Source organism: Oncorhynchus clarkii, chromosome 7 (assembly GCF_045791955.1).
Source record: "Oncorhynchus clarkii lewisi isolate Uvic-CL-2024 chromosome 7, UVic_Ocla_1.0, whole genome shotgun sequence".
Taxonomy (NCBI): Eukaryota; Metazoa; Chordata; class Actinopteri; order Salmoniformes; family Salmonidae; genus Oncorhynchus; species Oncorhynchus clarkii.
In genome coordinates, this window is record NC_092153.1 from 23,125,738 (window position 1) to 23,147,891 (window position 22,154).

Genomic DNA, 22,154 nt, shown 5'->3' on the forward strand with positions numbered 1-22,154 from the left:
TTTCGAGAAGACCCTGTCAGAGGGAACGGATGTGGCCCCTAATGCAGATCTTTGGAGAAGGGGCTTCTCCAAAAAAGGATCGGACCTCTATTATGGCATCTGCTGAGGGATTCCTTTGTGCTGCATCCCCAGTTGCTCTCTCGTCAAACAGCATCCAAACAGCAGACGTTTGTGGCACTGCTGCTGGTGCTTCTCCTACATCTGATCCCCCTTCTTCCTGTTGCCCTGCTGCCTGAGCCAGCTGACTGCTGGGGCTGTCCCTCCCTGCTGCTGAGGTTATTCTTTGAAGAGCCTCATCAATCGCTCTGGCATCACCGAAGGCTAACTTCTTAAACCTGGAGTCAAGTGCAGCGGTTTCTGATAGCACATGATTATATTCCATTTCTGTCCTTTTATGAACATAGGGTGTCCATCAACTCTGTCACATGTCCTGTGGTTACATTTGCTTCTCTCTGGCGGCTGGCTGTGATTCACTGCAGACCCTGACACAGGAGTATAATTTTTGAGGCTGTCACATAGCTGAAAAGAGAGAACAGTGACTTATTAGTTCAGGTTCATGTTTTGTCTACTGATACTACATTCTCATCTACTGCTCATATACATATATAATACTGGATTAAATAATGATGTAGTAATAACTGCTTACTGTACCTCTCTCCACTGATCTCCACAGTGACCTGCTCAAAGGGTTCCAGGATTCTGCACACCTCCTCCACCACTTCCCATTCTTCTTGGGTCAGAGCATGAACAGGTGCATTGACAATGGCCAGGGTAGAGATTATGGCATCCTTTGACTCAAGAAACCGCTTCAACATATAAAATGTTGAATTCCACCTTGTAGTGCAGTGTTGTTTTGGCCTCAGCTCAGTCATCCCCATCTGGTGTTGTGTAGACTACAGTTTTTCAGCACTTGCTGTGCTCCTGTGGAAGTATTCCACAGCTGCTTTCACTTTGTCCACAGTGGGCTTCATCACCTTCAGAGCATCTCTTACAATCAATGGATGATGGGTCCATTTGAAAATGTTCATGGCTTTAGTTATGTTAACTTTATTGTCGCTAACACAACAGACCACTTTTCCATCTACTTGCCATTCTCTGGCCACTCTCAACAGTTCCTCTGCCAAGTTCTCTGAGGTGTGTCTGTCGCTGAACTCAAAGTAGTCCAGAAGACAGCTAGAAATTTGAAAAATCTTCAATGAAGTGACATGTAACTGACATGTAAGAAGTTACCCTTGATGTCCAGCAGTCAGTGGTAAGACAAACTGCAGTAGCTTTCTGGACTCTTTCCCACACTGAAGCCTGTGTGCTGTCATTTGAAAGTGTTTTCCCGCTTGGAATTGTGTACATTGGATTTAGACTATTGCTATAATTTCTAAAACCTCCGTCCTACACGATCGAAAATGGCTGAAAATCGGTGGCAATCATTTTAGCCAATGCAATATCAATTTGGCCTTGTTTTGCTACAGACATAGACTTTGGCATGAACTGGGCCATAGACGACTGCGTTGCTGTGGGTCGTGGAGTAGGCCTACTTGACTGAGTGGATACATCTCCAGGTGTGGAGGTGCTGGCTCCACCACTATCACTAGCAGGCCCGCTAGTTTCTCGAAGCTCCACTACAGCTAGCTTCACAGTTGGGTGGACAGTTCGCACACGCCGGTGTAGGTTGTACGTAGAACCGACTTTATATGAGACTTTGTTTTGGCAAATTCTACACTGTGCTCTAACATGGTCTACATTACTAAAATGCATCCAAATTCTACACTGTGCTCTAACATGGTCTACATTACTAAAATGCATCCAAATGCTACTGTGCTCCAGACTCATTTTCCAGCAGTTGTTTTCACAGCTGTCCTTCCTCTCTCTCCTCGGCTGCTAAGTGTGTGACTGTGAGTGAGTTGGCTCGGCCCTCCCTCACGCATCTTTGGTTCATTGGTTGACACTGCTTGTCTGATTTGACAGGAACAACAGGTGAGGCTGTTAGTCTGAGCAGACAGTCAGAACGAATGTGTGTGCGCTTGAGCATTTAGGTCTATATTATTTTAGTTATTTTTTCATTCTTTGAATTAGTTCATTCTATTAATTTCAATCTTTTGATTATTCAGATCTTATTTTTATTTTTTTATTTTTTTTAGAAATAGATTCAGCTCTTCTGATATGCGAGCCGGCTCCCAACGTTCACCAACAAGAGCCAGCTCATAGAGCCGACTCGTTCGTGAACGACCCATCACTAGAGAGCGGACAGTGCGGATAAGCAAAGAGACGCATATATTGTCCAAAAAATAACACCAGATTTTTTTTGGCCCGGCCGTGTGGAGAAAGGTGAGGCGGTGGTGCATCCGTTAAACAGTCATTCAACTTTGTCCGGCCTAAAAGGGGAAAATCAAAAGAGAATCTTCTGATGTATTTACTGTCATGCATTTCAAACCCCCTGGCTGGAGCAAAGTCCAAGTTTAGTACTTCAGCCATTCTCAGTGTTGTAATTTCATCAAAGGTCCTCTCAGTTCACCATCTCATCAGGGTTGATATACTGAAAAAACTGGTTTGACAGAGTTGAGAGTCACAGAGATCCTGTACATAATGAGTATGTCCCCTAGTCTCTGATATGTTTATATTACAAAAAAAGTGAGCCAGTCTTGTATTTAAATAGTTTTGGTGACATGACAATGATAGTGTGAGGGTGTATTTACCTTGCTGCCTTTGAGCATCGTACACAGATAGCCCAAAAAGAGGGGGTTTCTCGCTTCTCATAAGAGCGACCTGCCCTGACTGCAAGTCCAGTTGGAAAATAGAGGCGTTCATGTAATCTGTCCAGAAAACGGAATTCTGGTGCAGGGAAATTCCAAAGGGATGGTTTAATTCTTTGCCGTTATACACCACCTTTGGATAAAAGAAACAAAGAACATGTTGGACAATAATTCACAGTTAAAAGTGACTTTTTTTTGATGGAGTCATGTATTTGCAACCATACAAATGTTGAAAATAAATGTACATATTCAATTGATACTATGCATATTTGTTGATCAGTAGAAAAGAACACTCACTCATTTACTAACCGTTCTGTGGGTACCATCGAGGGAGATTTTCTCGATGTGGTCATAATAAGCGTCACACCAGTACATGTTACTGGAACCATGGTCTAGGGTGAGTCCGTTAGGCCACAGGATGCCTGAAGTGACAAAGCCCAGCCGGTGGGATCCATCCATCCAGGCTTTCTCTATCTTGCCAACACTATCGTTCACCTCATCCTCCTCCCAGTCTGTCCAGTACATCCAGCTGAAAACCAGAAGAAATTCATTATCGATGTGATGGTTTAGCATAGAGAGATAGATAAGTTAGCCCAAATAATACAGAGGATACAAAACATTAAGAACACCTGCTCTTTCCATGACATAGACTGACCAGATGAATCCAGGAGAAAGCTATGATCTCTTACTGTTGTCACTTTGTTAAATCCGCTTCAATCAGTGTAGATGAAGGGGAGGGGACAGGTTAAAGAAGGGTTTTTAAAGCCTTGAGACAATTGAGACATGGATTGTGTATGTGTGCCATTCAGAGGGTGAATGGGCAAGACAAAAGATTTGAGTGACTTTGAACGTTAGTAGGTGTCAGGCGCACCGGTTTGTGTCAAGAACTTCAATGCTGCTGGGTTTTTTCGTGCTCAACAGTTTCCCGTATATATCAAGAATTGTCAACCACCCAAAGGACATCCAGCTCACTTGACACAACTGTGGGAAGCATTGGAGTCAACAAGGGCCAGCATCGCTGTGGAACACTTTCAACACCTTGTAGGGTCCATGCCACGACGAATTGAGGCTGTTCTGAGGGCAAAAGGTGTTGCTAATGTTTGGTATACTCACGGTGTATATACACTGCTCAAAAAAATAAAGGGAACACTTAAACAACACAATGTAACTCCAAGTCAATCACACTTCTGTGAAATCAAACTGTCCACTTAGGAAGCAACACTGATTGACAATACATTTCACATGCTGTTGTGCAAATGGAATAGACAACAGGTGGAAATTATAGGCAATTAGCAAGACACCCCCAATAAAGGAGTGGTTCTGCAGGTGGTGACCACAGACCACTTCTCAGTTCCTATGCTTCCTGGCTGATGTTTTGGTCACTTTTGAATGCTGGCGGTGTTTTCACTCTAGTGGTAGCATGAGACGGAGTCTACAACCCACACAAGTGGCTCAGGTAGTGCAGCTCATCCAGGATGGCACAGCAATGCGAGCAGTGGCAAGAAGGTTTGCTCTCTCTGTCAGCGTAGTGTCCAGAGCATGGAGGCGCTACCAGGAGACAGGCCAGTACATCAGGAGACGTGGAAGAGGCTGTAGGAGGGCAACAACCCAGCAGCAGGACAGCTACCTCCGCCTTTGTGCAAGGAGGAGCAGGAGGAGCACTGCCAGAGCCCTGCAAAATGACCTCCAGCAGGCCACAAATGTGCATGTGTCTGCTCAAAAGGTCAGAAACAGACTCCATGAGGGTGGTATGAGGGCCCGACGTCCACAGGTGGGGATTGTGCTTACAGCCCAACACCGTGCAGGACGTTTGGCATTTGCCAGAGAACACCAAGATTGGCAAATTCGCCACTGGCGCCCTGTGCTCTTCACAGATGAAAGCAGGTTCACACTGAGCACATGTGACAGACGTGACAGAGTCTGGAGACGCCGTGGAGAACGTTCTGCTGCCTGCAACATCCTCCAGCATGACCGGTTTGGCGGTGGGTCAGTCATGGTGTGGGGTGGCATTTCTTTGGGGGGCCACACAGCCCTCCATGTGCTTGCCAGAGGTAGCCTGACTGCCATTAGGTACCGAGATGAGATCCTCAGACCCCTTGTGAGACCATATGCTGGTGCGGTTGGCCCTGGGTTCCTCCTAATGCAAGACAATGCTAGACCTCATGTGGTTGGAGTGTGTCAGCAGTTCCTGCAAGAGGAAGGCATTGATGCTATGGACTGGCCCACCCGTTCCCCAGACCTGAATCAAATTGAGGACATCTGGAACATCATGTCTCGCTCCATCCACCAACGCCACGTTGCACCACAGACTGTCCAGGAGTTGGCGGATGCTTTAGTCCAGGTCTGGGAGGAGATCCCTCAAGAGACCATCCGCCACCTCATCAGGAGCATGCCCAGGCGTTGTAGGGAGGTCATACAGGCACGTGGAGGCCACCCTCACTACTGAGCCTCATTTTGACTTGTTTTAAGGACATTACATCAAAGTTGGATTAGCCTGTAGTGTGGTTTTCCACTTTAATTTTGAGTGTGACTCCAAATCCAGACCTCCATGGGTTGATACATTTGATTTCCATTAATAATTTTTGTGTGATTTTGTTGTCAGCACATTCAACTATGTAAAGAAAAAAGTATTTAATAAGAATATTTCATTCATTCAGATCTAGGATGTGTTATTTTAGTGTTCCCTTTATTTCTTTGAGCAGTGTATATATTTTTTAAGACATGACACCAAATGTGTGAATATCAAATCACTCTAAAGTTCCCGAAAAGCAGCAGACACTCTAGTCTGCTCTGAAACTGTTAAGCCTCTCATACCAGAGAGCAACACACTACTTACATTTTTGCCATTACGTTTCACCTTTAAGCTCATTCTTATAATTAACTGACCAAAAAATGTGTCCAAACTCAGCTCCTTTCCTCAGATGGAGATTTAGGTCGAACTTTGTTGGCTATGCACATTTTCAAGGCAAAGTTTCAGCATTTGCGGAGACCGCATTCAGGTAAATGCTGCATATGTCGTCTCAAGTGAAAATGACCTTTAAATGTCAAGCGCGCTATAACGCGGATCTACCACTGATCGGATTCAATCCCGGCCAGAGTCAATTTACTGAAAACAGTACCAAAATTGGGTCCTGGCATCTTACGTACGTACAAACCAATATCTATTGAAACATCACTACATAAGGAGATCTTATCAGGGTGTCAACTGTAAAAGACACACTCACCTGTGCAGAGGGTCCACCACGATCGCTCTGGGGTGAGACATATCTCCTTCTAACAGAGTTCTCCTTGTCTGTGCAGCCTTCTCCAATCTGGCAACGTTGATTGTTTTCCTGTAGCCGTCATTTGTCCAGTACAAGTTGTTCCCTATCCAGTCCACTGAGATCCCCTCCACGTTATCAAGGTCTAGGACAGGATGTGAGTTAAAAAAAAAATGTCATGCATAGAGTATGCTGTTGTTATCCTCTACTTGATCATCCCTGCAGGAGCGTAATCTATCACTGTCTCCAGATCCTCGTTAATGGAATCAAAACCCCAAAGCATTGTTCTAGAATCTACTGTAGCAGATATATTAATCACACACAACACAAAAGTCATGCAAAATAGTGCTGCTTACACAGAAAGCTTTTGGGTATTAGAGATTGATCTAATTCGGGGACCCAACTTTAAGACCTTTGAAAGTATGAATAACCTATGATTCATTTGTGTACAGAGGTGTACTGGTACATGCCAGGGATGTAAAGAAGACAAAGGACTTACTATACTCACATAATCCCAGAACTAAAATCTTGCGTAATTTCTTCAGATGTTCGATAATGTTCTGGGGGAGTTGTATGAGAAAATATACTAACAAACTAGAGAAGTTTCCATCCCCTCTAAATGGAAACTCAACCAAAGCATGTGCCAAATTATATATTTAACTAGGCAAGTCAGTTAACAAATTGTTATTTACAATGACGGCCTACCCGGGCTAAACACGGACGACGCTGGGCCAATTGTGCGCCGCCCTATGGGACCCAATCACGGCTGGATACAGCCTGGATTCGAACCAGGGCCTATAGTGATGCCCCTTGCACTGAGATGCATTGCCTTAGACCGCGCCGCCCCCCGGGAGGCCATTCCAAAATATGAAAGATGCGAACACCTGTGAAATTGTGATTTGTCCAAAATATCTGGGCACCAGAACGAGAGTTCCTCGTTAGTCGTCGCATCTCACAGTCTGTTGACGACTGCTATGATACAATCTTATGTTACCTGCGTCTGTCCACATGTGTTTAACCCTCACATAACGTGATTGGCATGATTCTCAATTCATTAACTTAAAAGGTGCTATTTTTTGTCAACATCTGGAATATCTCATCTCAAGGTCACTTGAAGTTGTTACCTAACAAACAGAACCATCTGAATGCACTGACCATCTTTAAGGATCGTTTTTCGATGGGTCCCATCCAGTCTTTGTCGGCCAATCAGAAAGCTGGTTGTGTCGGCAAAGTATATGTGGCTCGTCTCTGCATGGAAGCCGATCGCCCGAGGGTTTACAAGATTGCCAATCTGTACCATGTGCTCGGCCTCCGACTTGCTATTCAGGTCCAGGCCTCGGATGACACCGGGTCTCCCTCGTCCGTAGAACAGGAATACCTCATTCATAGGCTCTGCAGAGGGAGGTTATAATGCATTATGAAGAGGGTGCTTATAGGAAGCGTTATGAATATTACATAAACAAAACACCAGCGACTAATCTTCTTTACCCTGAACACTGCCCGTGTGTAATTCATTTACATGATTCGCTTTTCTTCCAACCGACACAGGAAATTAAAAATTTAATCCTAAGACAAGAATAATAAGGTAATTACAATGACCTAAATTAAAGCAAGAATTCGGTTGGCTGATTAGACCTGGTCAAATCAATCAATCCCTTACTCCAAAAACGAGCCTGTGCCAAAGCAACGCTTGAGACAAAGTTAACGGGACGCATTGGAGCCGACCAAAACAAAGATGAATTTGGGCTTTTCACCAGTCATTAGCGATGTTGTTTGGGTTGACTAGATATGATGTTCAGGAGACCTGACAGAGGAGCAGGCTGGAGCAAAGAGTGCAGGCGTTTGGGTCACGCGGGCGCTGTCACTAATTATAGAAGCTACTTTGCCTCTGACTGACACTATGGCCGTCAACACATGACATAATATGCCCTAATATGAACTTACTCTTGCAGGATTGTCTGTCACTTCCCAGTACAAAGCCTGTTCCACAGCGGCAGGATCGGGATTTGTAACTTCCGCTGAGCAGACACATGTGAGAGCATCCTCCTTTTCTTCCGGACGGATCGGGATCGCAGGCATGAGTCCTGACTGCAGAGAGAGATAGGAGACGAGGGTAGATACCAGACACACAACACACACACACACGCGCGTGCACACACACACACACACACACACACAAACACACACACACACACACACAAACACACACACACACACACACACACACACACACACACACACACACACACACACACACACACACACACACACACACACACACACACACACACACACACACACACACACACACACACACACACACACACACACACACACACACACACACACACACACACACACACACACACACACACACACACACACACACACACACACACACACACACACACACACACACTCTCTCACACACACACACAAACACACACACACACACACAAACACACACACACACACACACACACACAGCTATCTTCTACACATGCAAGAAACACTATATTTTCTTTTTACCTGTTGGTTGGGTGAGTTTCTGGTAAACACGTATTCCCACAGAATTCTCCACGGTGGTTACAGTTTGAACGTCTGCTACGCTAAACCGATTTATCTGTAAAATGTCCGCTTTTGTCCCTTTAGATGGCTCGGTGCGAGTTGCAAACAAATAATCTTCAAAGAGTGATAATCCGTGGAGGTGCAGCAACTGGGAGACAAAGAGAGCAGTAGTGACAGGAGGAAGGAGAGGCACGGTGCTATAGAGCAACGCTGGGCTGCATTTATATGTTTCATTCATCTCAACTTAATCCCCAGGTAAACACCTTTTCCCCCAGCAAGCACATAACGTTCTGAGAATCATATGTTTCTTAGAGCTCAGTGAGAAAGTGGTTGTCCTATGGTTGATTTTACATACAATATTCCAACCACAGGAGGTTGGTGGCACCTTAATTGGGGGGGGGGAGGCCTTGTGGTAATGGCTGGAGTGGAATAGGTGGAATTCCATTCACTCCGTTCCTGACATTATTATGAGCTGTCCTCCCCTCAGCAGCCGCCACTGATTCCAACAATATTCTTGGAATGGCGCAGGATACCCAGCTAGCACATGACATTCTGAGAACCATATGTTTCTTAGGTGGGAGTTTCTGTACAATCAGCGTAACGTTTCCTCGTGGTTCTATTTAAAGTAATATTCTCAAATTGTTCAGAGAATGTGAAGAAACCATGTTTCTCTGTGGGAATTTCAGTACTTCAGCCTAATGTTTTCTACAGGTTTCCTCGTGGTTGTATTTAAGTCATGTTCTCAGAACATTAAGAAAACGTTCCATAAAACCCCCAAGAAAACATGAGTAGTATTCAAAGAAAGTTCTGAGCATGTTATTTAACATATACATTCAGTTCAGCTGTGTAATTGGCCACAACCTGAACCTAATAAGTGATTGTTTCCTTTGAAACGGGGTCTGTTTGATTAGACTAAAATGAACAGCTTCGTCTGAGTTAAATAAAACATGGCATGCTACACTAGCTGTTTTATCACAGTGGAATAATTCCACGGATAGAAAACAGAAGGTTTGAATGTCACCGATGCCGTGCCGCAACAAAGAAGACGTGTGTTTGCATGTCCTATCTGTGCTTGGAGTTCAAGACAGTTAACCCAAAACTAAGGTAGCAGTGTCATTAAAAGTCTTATTTGAAACACGTTCTCAGAACATGATTTAATTACCTTCAAATAACCTATCGTTTAGAAAACCATAATAAAACAATCTCGGAACCTTCCGGCAACCTGCAAATGTGTGTCCCCAGAAGAGGAAACATTTTCACTTATGGCTTCGTTCCCAGAACCAATTGGAAGCCAAATGTGCTAGCTGAGCCTGCTCCTCCACTCCATTGTAAATCCATTGGAAAAGGCTGTGACTAGGGGATACAGCAGCAGCAGGAATGTACAGTAGCATCGGTTGCATCTCTTTCAACCCTACTCCCTCTCTCTGTAGAGCAGAATAGGATGCCATTTGGGACGTAACCGCTGTCTCTATGTAAAAAAAGGGAGGGTCAAAGAATGTCCACACTCGGCAGAGTATCTACTCCACGACTTAACCAAAGGCTCTGTCATTTGGGCTATCTTATTGAGTCCTCACAAACTACCCCTAAAGTGAGACCAACTGGCATGCCCTTTGGTAAAAATCGTATATGGTTTCTCTGAAGCAAAGCACGATTGAACATTGGAAATGGGCAGATCATAGGATAACAACTGTCACACGCTGTACTTACAGAGCTTTCATGGATAACAGTGTGTCGGTTGCTCCCATTGTAGTCCACCACTTCGATATAGTCCAGGACAGCATCTGCCCAGTAGACCAGCTTTCTAACCAGGTCCAGAGTAACAGCTGTGGGCTTCTCTATTCTGTTCTCCACTATCCTGGTCCTGTTGGTGCCGTCCATATTGCACTGTTCCAACTTGGCCGTACTCCCCGAATCGGTAAAGAACATTTTCCTGAAAAGCAAGTTGAATCCCAGGGTATAAAACTGTTTTTAATAGAATCCAACCACAATTGAGAATCAATGTGCAGTAGGCCTACAGTTTGGACTACGGATGGGAATGAGCTTTGTCGCTAACTCCGACACTTTGACATTATCACGTTGAACCTGAAACATTGAGTAATGTGCACGGTCCCATAAACAGTAGGGAAAAGGGTGTTGTGGAGAAATAAACTGTGGAATCACAATCGTCCTTGTAACTCCTATTTCACACGCCAGTCACATACAGAATTTATCACGTGCAATGTTGTGCTGCAAATTGATGGTTTTCATTCAACCATATTTGAAAGCTCATTCGAACAGTTAAGTAGTGTTTTGTAATTAAATAAATCAATGCCACCAATCAGAAAGCTATTCTAGGTGCAGTCAACCAAATGCAACACGCCAATGACTTATTTCAGCATCAAGGCTCTTTTCAACAATGAGCTTCAGAACAGAAGTATGACTGCACGTAGAGTTCACCTTCACCCTTCACTTATTTTTGATAAGATCCTGTATGATTCATCTATTAAAAACATATCAAACCTAAAATTACTAATTTGAAAAATGTAAATCGGTCTATGCAAAACAAATGTATCAGATCGTATCAGACTGAGACAATATCAGCTCTACGCTTTCCATTCATTTCGACAATCCAACTCCATTTTAAGCAGAACACTAAAACATTTTACACTGAACTAAGTGAAATCCATTGAAAACACATGGAATCCTTAGATAGTACCTGTCTACATTCCTTTTTGTCATCTGACAGATATCATGGGAGTAGAAGGGAGTCATTTTCCCCTGAAGGGGGAAACTAATGTATTGCCGATGATATCGCATCAATAATTGAACACATTGGTCCTGGAATATTACCCCTCTCACTGTGATGTTGTCAAAGCAGCTTTGTTGCGTGTGAGTGCAGTGAGTGGCACAGGAAGATAACACAATCTCCTAACAGCAACTGACTGCTAAGGTGCAGGAGCCACTTAAATCCGAGTCAGGAATACCACAGGTTTGGAAGTCTAAGCCTTAAAATAGACTGTCTCAAACAGCATCATATTCCCTATAAAGTGCACCTTTTTTTTTTACCGAGGCCCATAGGGCTCTGGTCAAAAGTAGTGAACTATATAGAGAACAGAGTGCCATTTGGGACGCACCTCGTAGCTTCTTTATCAGCTGGAGGTAGCACTCGGGTTTTGATAACTGGTACAGCTCCGCATCACATACAGATACAGGTCTACTCAAATTGAGTTGTCAAATGTTGTGAGCTGAGTCAGTTTGATTTCAAGTTAAAAAAAAAAAAAACTTGAACTCAAAACCTTAAAACTACAAGGAACCTTAAATCAAACAGAAACATATGTGTTGGTACCAGTACAACAGCTGATGGCAAGCTGAGGCATATTTAGACGGGAAAAACCTAGCATAAAATACATTTCTCAATTTCTCAACTTACCCCATCAATGAGTCTAGAGCAATTCCACCAGGGTTTTGAAGATCGAGACCGACTATTGTGACACATGCGTCGTCTTGTTCATTGCAGACATATATTCTTTCACTTACTCTATCCACAAAGTAAATGTTTCTTGTGAGCCAGTCAATGGCAAAATGTTCCACATCTACAACCAAATGAAAAAAAGTACATTGTGACTAGAGCAAACTTTTTTGTTAGAGCAGCAACATCCAAACCCTTATGATAGATATTTCTACATCATTTGGAACGAAACTTACTCTCTAGATTCTCTCCTATCCGTACTCTTCGCATCTGTGAAAAGCCTTTTAACTTTGTCATGGTGGCACACCAAAGCTGACCGTTGGAGTGTGTAAAGGAGATCCAACATAACGATTCATCCTTGTAACAGAAATCCAACGTGTGAATCGTCTGATTAGTATCCAATGGCTTTAGGTTGGGTATAGACGACCCATTGAGGTGTGTGACTGTGATGTGTCCTGTACTCGCAATCAGCAACACAGGTGGTCTGTCCCCAGGATCTGAGAGAGAGAGAGAGAGAGAGAGAGAGAGAGAGAGAGAGAGAGAGAGAGAGAGAGAGAGAGAGAGAGAGAGAGAGGCTGAAATTAGTATCCATCCATCCATTCTTAAAGGATACTTACGGCATATAATCCAACAACAGACACTTCAAAACAGAGCATCTGAATGAGGTTATAATAAGCACTTGTTTGCTGCTAATGACCCATCAGGCAAACATTCATTTGCTTCCAAAAATCTCTGATTAATTCTCTGTAACAAGTTGATATAGACAAGCTTTTACAGGTGTCTATGTAGCTCTGACCATTACAGTGCAAGTAGCATGCTAAAATGGTAGTATTCCACTATTTAACTAGTTTGGGACATTGAATTTACTGCCACTTTCACAATTACTGGTAATGTCCAGTCACTGTTTAGGTTCCATTATTTATGGACTATTTCAAAGGGGAAAGCCAACTACTGTAGATATCTTTCTAAGGGATAGCCCACTACTGTAGATCTCTTTCTAAGGGATAGCCAACTACTGTAGATCTCTTTCTAAGGGATAGCCCACTACTGTAGATCTCTTTCTAAGGGATAGCCAACTACTGTAAATCTCTTTCTAAGGGATAGCCCACTACTGCAGATCTCTTTCTAAGGGATAGCCCGCTACTGTAGATCTCTTTCTGAGGGATAGCCCACTACTGTAGATCTCTTTCTAAGGGATAGCCCACTACTGTAGATCTCTTTCTAAGGGATAGCCCACTACTGTAGATCTCTTTCTGAGGGATAGCCCGCTACTGTAGATATCTTTATAAGGGATAGCCCGCTACTGTAGATCTCTTTATAAGGGATAGCCCACTACTGTATATCCAGCAGGAAAGTAAACAAAGGATTGTCACCAGGTGTTTTACAACTGTTATTGACCTGGGAGACATATGGGTGCTGAAAGCATGGGAATGTCAGGAGGTGTGTGTGTGTGAGCGTGGGTGGGTGCGTGTGTGCGTGGCCTGGACTTCTATTCACCCATGAAGAGTGTGATTTACCAGTCCAAGGAAAGTTTAGCTCACACGGTACTTGAGTAATGGAAGTAATGCTAGTCATAAATCAGGGTTCCCTCTCTTGCTAAATCCTTTCCTTTAATGGTTATGTCTTAAAGGGACACTTCAGGATTTTGGCAATGAAGCCCTTTATCTTCTTCCCCTTGTCAGATGAACTCGTGGATGCCATTTTTAATGTCTCTGCGTGCAGTTTGAAATAAGTAACTAACTAACAATAACACAATTGCTAACTAGCATTAGCGCAGTGCCCGGAAGTCTATTGTAAGTGCCAGCATGCTATCAGATGCCATAGACAAAACTACCTCTAACCTCATTCATATGGATGTAGCGACATAAAAACGGTATCCATGAGTTCATCTGACTCTGGGGAAGTAGATCAAGTGTTTCATTGTCAAAAATCCCGTAGTCTCCCTTTTAACACCCCTCTTGTATTATCTGCGACAATTGTAAAGTTACCTGATTGAATCATCACATTATGCTGTGGCCCTAAGGGGGGGCAAAGTAACACAGAACAGCAAAGACAAGTAGACATGAAATAGCTCAGGTCGTGTTACAGTTCGGCTATACATACATGTTCACCAGATGAGTCTCCAACACAAAGTTCAATTCCTATTGATTAGATGGTAACCCCTTGGTTTACTTCATGAAACAACACATTCTAGAGGTAAAAGCTCTCCATCAAAGACATGCTGCATACTAAAGCCACGATACATCCTTCATCCTACCGGTCTTGGCTTTGCAGGACCTTCTGTTGGGTTGTAGGATGTATCCATCTGTACAGCTACATCTATATGATCCAAAGGTGTTCATACAGGTCTGGCTACATGTATCGTATACTGTGCAGTCGTCGTGATCTACAGTGAGAGGGCAGGAAGTTGTTACAAGCTAAGTCCCGTTCAAACATGAGCTAAATACAGTGCATTCGGAAAGTATTCAGATCCTTTTTCCACATTTTGTTACTTTACAGCCTTATTCTAAAATGGATTGAATTGTTTTTTCCCCCCTCGTCAATCTACACACAATACTCCGTAATGACAAAGCGAAAACACGATCCTGTCTCTGAGCTCTATGGACGATTCCTTTGACCTCCTGGTTTGGTTTTTGCTCTGACATACACTGTCAACTGTGGGACCTTACATAGACAGGTATGTGCCTTTCCAAATGATGTCCAATCAATTGAATTTACCCGAGAGATGAACTCCAATCAAGTTGTAGAAACATCTCAAGGATGATCAATGGAAACAGGATGTACCTGAGCTCAATTTCGAGTCTCATAGCAAAGGGTCTGAATACTTATGTAAATAAAGTACTTCTGTTTTTTTCTTTCTAAAAACCTGTTTTCGCTTTGTCATGCGGTATTGTGTGTAGATTGATGAGGACATTTGTTTTAAATTTAATCTGTTTTATAATAGAAGGAAGGGGTCTGAATACTTTCCGGTACATAAACCTGGCTTAATATGGCCCCAAAAAGACATCTCAAAAGTGTCACCTTCACACATACAGCGTACAATATATGTGTGTCCATTTAGCAGTTATTCCAGAATGATCCAAATATGACTTACTGTGTTGTCGAACATAAAAGCGTGACCATTCTTTTTTTTGTCATCAGTTTGTTAATATCCGACACTCATCACCTTTGATTTAGATGAATTGTTGGCTGTCGGTCCTTACCTCTGCAGGCTCGACCATCCTGTTCCACCTCGAAGCCGTCTGCACAGAAGCAGAACGTCACGTTTCTCATTATGACACAGCCGTACTGACACAACAACTCTTGGCACTTTGGCTGGAGTTCTGGAAGACAAAGTTTTTAAAAAAAACATTGTCGTGTGTAGGAGGTTGACATTGCCATGGAAATAGCAATGCCTGGTGGTATGTTATGTTAATACGTCACTAATGTCTCTGGGCTTTCAGACTTGAAGTTTCTAAGTTGAAATGTCATTTCCTTTCTTACTGCCAGCAGAAGGGGAAGAGGTGTTAAAGATTTGAACCCCCCCGAAAGAGGTCATAGAAACCCTTTTTAAATGAATTATTCCGATCTCTTTGTTAGCTGTTTATCATTTGGTGTGCATGATTTATTTCACAGCGATTTCAGAAAGTGAATTGCTGTTTAAAAGCTGCTTATGTTGATACATTTCTCCGAATTAGACGCCACTTCAAGGTTGCTGTCAACAGGAAATCAGTTAAGTACAAATGTAAGGTCCATTGTATGTAATTCATTACTTCCTCCAACAGCAATAACTGCTCATGATCACATGCATCAGTCAGAGAGCTGCCCAAGCCTACATCCCAAATGGCACCATATACCCTAATCCCTATATACTGTGTTGCACTAATTTTGACCAGAGCCCTGGTCAAAAGTAGTGCACTATATAGGGAATAGGGTGCCATTTGGGACACACAGGGGTTTCCTGCTGTTCTGTCAGCATCTCTCTACACCTACCTTGTATTTATTGTTTCACAAATTGGTGGTAAAATTTCAGTGATTTATATTCTTGCACAACATGTGCCACTGCCACAAATTGCAATGACTTCAATACCCAAATTATCATTCAAAAGCGTTTATTTCCTCATAAACCTGTCAGTGGCTGACCTTGGGAGTGTGAAGCAGAGTTATATCTGTTTATGTCAAGCAGGCAAGAACGCTATCACACACAGCGTTTATAAATCAATTACTGTCAGTGAACTTCACTTTAATTTACATGCATTCACTTTGATACAAGTATCACCTTTCTGTACTGAAACATTTCCAGGCCAGCTCCATCCCATCTCCCACTGATTACAAACAGCCTCTTCATTCTCCCATGATGCCTCACCAGGACACCACCACTAGGGAGTCGACCAAAAGTCATAGCGGCTTTTCCTTCTATGAAAAGTAATATGGCTGTTCTGGTGGTGTTTGAGTAATATGGCTGTTCCCCAATTCCCATCGTCTGTACTCCCCACAGAGATGGTGATGGTCCCCCACATGGATGGACATGGATGTGGGTAAGGGTTCCACTGCTGTGAGGAATTGTATGGAGGCTTGTGGAGACTGGGGAGCTTTTGCTCAGAGTGTTGTTGTAAAGCCCATCTGTAAACAGCCCATCCAACTACCTCATCCCCATACTATATTTATTTGTTTATCTTGCTCCTCTGCACCCCAGTATCTCTACTTGCACATTCATCTTCTGCACGTCTACCATTCCAGTGTTTAATCGCTATATTGCAATTACTTCGCCACCATGTCCTATTTATTGCCTTTACCTCCCTTATCTTACCTCGTTTGCACTCACTGTATATAGACTTTTCTTTTTTGTTTATTCCATGTGTAACTCTGTGTTGTTGTTTGTGTCGAACTGCTGTGCTTTATCTTGGCCAGGTCACAGTTGCAAATGAGAAGTTGTTCTTAACTAGCCTACCTGGTTAAATAAAGGTGAAAAAAATATAAAAAAATAAAGTACTGTAGTTTATAGTGACCCTCTCCTAGTGGTGAGATGGATCACCTCAGGGGGCCAGCGTCCTAGACCTCAGCCCCACAGCAGCCCCATCAACCCCAGGCAGCCCCATCAACCCCAACCCCAACAGCTCTATATCTTGTTTACTGATTCCCATAGCAAACACTTGTGTCTGGTCCTGTGTCTGGTCTCTGGTTAGTGGAGCACGACGATGGCGGAATCACCTTGAGGATTCACTGTGTGAGTTATGTGGCTGTAAATTTACCACAGCGCCATGGCAGCGGAGCGCAGGGGAGGCTCACACCCTGTCAGGTGTCTTGTTTAATGGCCTGTTTCACAGCCAAGCTACATTATCAGGAATCAGAGAGGCAAATAATGCCTAGCGTTACTTAACTTTTCACTATATTTTCACTTAAGCTTAATTTCTACATTTTTTACAGAACATAATCTGTAAATCTAAAATAAGTCAAGATGTTTTGTATATATTGGATAGAATGCCAACACACCACTATGGCTTCCGGTTTAGCATGTGAATGGACAAGAAGCTCGTGGACGAGGCTCTTACGCAATGGTTAATTTAGCCAAATTTGTACTTTGCATTCCACTTTCTTATATATATTTGATTGGTGAGTTCATGAGTTAACTTTTTTGATTAAAATGTCACACGACCTGAGGAGCAGAAGACCTGTAACTAACGTTTCAACCGCGATGGCAAATGTGAATGGTAATGGCGCCGACTTCAGTCCAACCGTTACAGAGCCTCATGCGGTCACACTCCCCAGAGATCTTCTGAACCTCCGTACGTTTCTGGTCTCGGAAATTACATTGCCACTCAGCAGAGCTTTCCTTTGTTTAATTTGTTCTTTTTTTTTCTAGATACTTACTGAAGGACTTTTCACCACTTTATTACGCCCTATTGATCATTCGTACATGTACAGACACTTGGCCCCTTTTCTTTTTTGTAATAGGGTAACATACTGTGGGACACTTATTTGGCCATTCATTGTACTTGTTGCACTGATTGAAGACTCCAGGAAAGTTCCGATCCACTGTTATGGGGTCTTTGTTTTGGTTGACCTACTTTACCGTTTTGTGAATGCCTTTTCAAATGTATTTCACTACTGGTGCTATGGAGCCTCTCCGCGTTAGGACAGGAAGGTTTTCTGTTTATATGCACCGATGCTGCGCCAACTTCATCCTGCCGTCTCCATTCGCTGGGGAAGGAGACTTTGGGTTTGGGTGGGAGTGGAGGGGGAGTGATTTTTTTGGTCACATTTTTTAAAAATGTTTTGGTTTGGTTTGGTTTCTATCTTTGCTTTTTTCATCAGTTTTCTCTGTTATCTTTGCAAATGCTTGGTCTGTTTTCACACCTTTTTCATTTCAATATTTTAGATGGCTAACAACACGAATGATAGTAATATGGGAATAGGTAGTCCTAGTCCTATAAAGTTTGTATCTTGGAATAAAGCTTGTATTTACAATCTGAATTCAATCTCTTGTCCACTACAGATGCAGAACGGTTACTATTGCTAGTGGAACCTACTATGAACATAGCGACTGGGCAAGTCGTCTGCTCACACTCCAATTAAAATGCAGAGCTGCTACATGTCTGATTCCCCAAATTAAAGATTCCCCTCATAGCTTGATTTCTGACTCTAAGGGGATCAATGACACCTTCACATCTTTCTATTCCTCCCTGTATATGTCTGAATTTCCATCAGATACTGACAATATGGCTACATTTTTGGGTGAACTGGAGACTCCCACAGTTGAGGCTGAAACTGCAGATGACCTTGATTCCCCTCTCGGGCATTGAAGAAGTTATTCAGTCTATCAAGTCAATGCAGAGCAGCAAAGCTACAAGGCCTGATGGGTTTCCAACTGAGTTCTTTAAGAAATGCTATACCAAGTTAGCCCCTTTACTTTTATCTATGTATAATGAATCACTTGAACGTGGCTCGTTGCCACCTACCCTAATACAGGCTTCTCCTTAAGAAGGGGAAAGACCCCACTTCCTGTTCTTCAATTAGGCCCCTAAGGCTCCTTAATGTGGATGTAAAGGTGCTGGCGAAGGTGATAGCGAGGCGTCTGGAAGTAGTTTTACCAAGACTCATATCACAGGAAAAAAGCGGCTTTATAAAGGACAGATATTCATGTTTTCACATTCGAATGCTGTTTAACATTATTTATTCTAAACAATTCTCCAACTCCCCTGAGGTGGTAATCTCCCTAGACGCAGAGAAGGTATTCGACAGAACTGAATGGGAGTACCTATTTGCTGTTCTTAAAAAATGTGGATTTGGGGACAAATTTTTTGGGTAAAGGAAAGGTATTAAGTTCTTCCAAGACTTTTATAGTATTTTTTCTAGTTTTCCCAACCTGGCCTCTAAATACTCTTTGCCTCCATCTCACATTTTCCGTTACCTTCCAATTAGGCATTGTGTCTCCTCCCAATTTTCTGGCTTCCCTGCTCCACCCCCTTGCCAACCCTGGGATAGCATATTGACTCTATTACCTCGATAGAAAGCAGTCATTTCTCAGATATATCTGCGTATTTTGTCATTGGACAAACACTCCACCAACAAAACTAAATCTACTTGGGAATGGGAAATGGGTGTTGAATTTACACAGAAGTGGTGGGATGAGGCGATTGATAAAGTCTTGGCGGTTCAAAACAATTTAAGGTTTTACATACAGTGCATTTTTACAAATCCAGATTGTCTGAAATACATCCACATGAAAATGATGAGTGTGATAGATGTCATGTCTCACCATGTGACCGTAGTCACATGTGCATTCAATGGTCTAAACTACAAGATTGCTGGGATTCTATTTTTATAACTATGTCTGATGTGCTTGAAATGAACCTGCAGCCGTGTCCCTTGATAGCTGTTTCTGGTATTGCGTAAGACTTGTTCTCCTTGGACCCCAAACATGCCCATATTGTTGCTTTTACATCCTTATTAGCTCGACGTAGAACTCTTCTCCCGTGGAAGTCTGCTCAGCCCCCCTCTACTTCTCAATGGCTCAACGATGTAATGTTCTTCCTAAAGCTTGAGAAAATGAATGATTCTCTTAGGGATTCCAATGATACATTTGTTAGAAAATGGCAACCATTTATATCATACGTTAAAGGCTTGCAGAGGCTCCCCTCTGATGAGATGCTTTAAGGTTTCCCAGAAGGCATTTACCAGTCGTCATTACATAATAGGTACAGTCATCAATATAATACTATCCAGTCCAAGCACGTTTGTCTAAGGTTTACTGATCATTTATTTATTTCTGTTTTTGTATTTGGGAACAGTATTGAGTTGTTTGTATATTTTTTTCCCCCTGTATTCTCGACTGTTTATTTGTTGTGATATCTCTGTAGAATTGTTGTTTTCTAGGACCGAATTGAGGGAGGGTGTGGGGTGGGTTGGCTATATGGGGTGATCGGGGTGGGTGGTTGGGGGTGGGTGGTTGGGAGGGGGAAGGAAGGAAGGAATTGAGGTGGGTGGAAGGGGTAGGGCGGAGAGGTAGGGAAGGGACTAGGGGGGGTCGGGTGGATATGTTATGTGGTGGAAGGGAGGGAGGGAGGGAGGGAGGGAAAAAGGGTGGTTGGGATATGGTCAAATCTTTGTACTTACATTGATATACAATCGTGGCCAAAAGTTTTGAGAATGACACACATGAATTTTCACAAAGTCTGCTGCCTCAGTTTGTATGATGGCAATTTGCATATACTCCAGAATGTTATGAAGTGATCAGATGAATTGCAAAGTCCCTCTTTGCCATGCAAATAAACTGAATCCCCAAAAAACATTCCCACTGCATTTCAGCCCTGCCACAAAAGGACCAGCTGACATCATGTCAGTGATTCTCTCGTTAACACAGGTGTGAGTGTTGACGAGGACAAGGCTGGAGATCACTCTGTCATGTTGATTGAGTTCGAATAACAGACTGGAAGCTTCAAAAGGAGGGTGGTGCTTGGATCATTGTTCTTCCTCTGTCAATCATGGTTACCTGCAAGAAAACTTGTGCCGCCATCATTGCTTTGCACAAAAATGGCTTCACAGGCAAGGATATTGCTGCCAGTAAGATTGCACCTAAATCAACCATTTATCGGATCATCAACAACTTCAAGGAGAGCATTTCAATTGTTGTGAAGAAGGCTTCAGGGCGCCCAAGAAAGTCCAGCAAGCGCCAGGACTGTCTCCTAAAGTTGATTCATCTGTGGGATCGAGGCACCACCAGTACATAGCTTGCTCAGGAATGGCAGCACGCAGGTGTGAGTGCATCTGCACACACAGTGAGGCGAAGACTTTTGGAGGATGACCTGGTGTCAAGAAGGGCAGCAAAGAAGCCACATCTCTCCAGGAAAAACATCAGGGACAGACTGATATTCTGCAAAAGGTACAGGGATTGGACTGCTGAGGACTGGGGTAAAGTCATTTTCTCTGATGAATCCCCTTTCCGATTGTTTGGGGCATCCGGAAAAAAGCTTGTCCGGAGAAGACAAGGTGAGCGCAATCATCAGTCAAACAAACCCACAAATTCAACAAAAACAAAAAACCCACAAATTCTGACAAACTCTGTAACGGCATTCAGAGGTGGAAAAAGGATCGGACCAAAGCGCAGCGTGGTAAGTGTTCATGATGATTTATTCAAAACGAACTGAACACTCAAATACAAAACAATAAACGATGTGAACAAAACGAAAACCGAAACAGTACCGTGTGGCCAAAACACTCACACAGAAAGAAAACACCCACAAACCAAAAGTGAAACCCAGGCTACCTAAGTATGATTCTCAATCAGGGACAATGATTGACAGCTGCCTCTGATTGAGAACCATACTAGGCCGAACTCAAAACCCCAACATAGAAAAAGACACATAGACTGCCCACCCAACTCACGCCCTGACCATACTCAAACAAAGACAAAACAAAGGAACTAAGGTCAGAACGTGACAAACTCCAAGCATTGAATATGCATGAATGGGCTGCCATCGGTCAGGAGTTAATTGACAGCATGCCAGGGCGGATTGCAGAGGTCTTGAAAAAGAAGGGTCAACACTGCAAATATTGACTCTTTGCATCAACTTCATGTAATATCAACTTCATGTAATTGTCAATAAAAGCCAATGACACTTATGAAATGCTTGTAATGACACTTCAGTATTC

The 22,154-nt window shown here is 43.1% G+C and overlaps 1 protein-coding gene across 1 annotated transcript in view; it reads right to left on the reverse strand.

Annotated features, from left to right (window-relative positions):
- The window catches only part of LOC139414171 (low-density lipoprotein receptor-related protein 1B-like), a 195,784-nt gene that overhangs the window by 131,272 nt on the left and 42,358 nt on the right, over nt 1-22,154 (reverse strand). The window contains exons 3-13 of the mRNA XM_071162057.1: nt 15,227-15,346; nt 14,281-14,409; nt 12,260-12,520; nt 11,985-12,147; nt 10,283-10,505; nt 8,537-8,723; nt 7,952-8,095; nt 7,163-7,399; nt 5,972-6,152; nt 3,057-3,276; nt 2,691-2,880 (exon numbers count right to left, since the gene is read on the reverse strand). Coding sequence (XP_071018158.1) covers nt 2,691-2,880; nt 3,057-3,276; nt 5,972-6,152; nt 7,163-7,399; nt 7,952-8,095; nt 8,537-8,723; nt 10,283-10,505; nt 11,985-12,147; nt 12,260-12,520; nt 14,281-14,409; nt 15,227-15,346 — 2,055 coding nt within the window. The remainder of the gene's footprint in view (nt 1-2,690; nt 2,881-3,056; nt 3,277-5,971; nt 6,153-7,162; nt 7,400-7,951; nt 8,096-8,536; nt 8,724-10,282; nt 10,506-11,984; nt 12,148-12,259; nt 12,521-14,280; nt 14,410-15,226; nt 15,347-22,154) is intronic.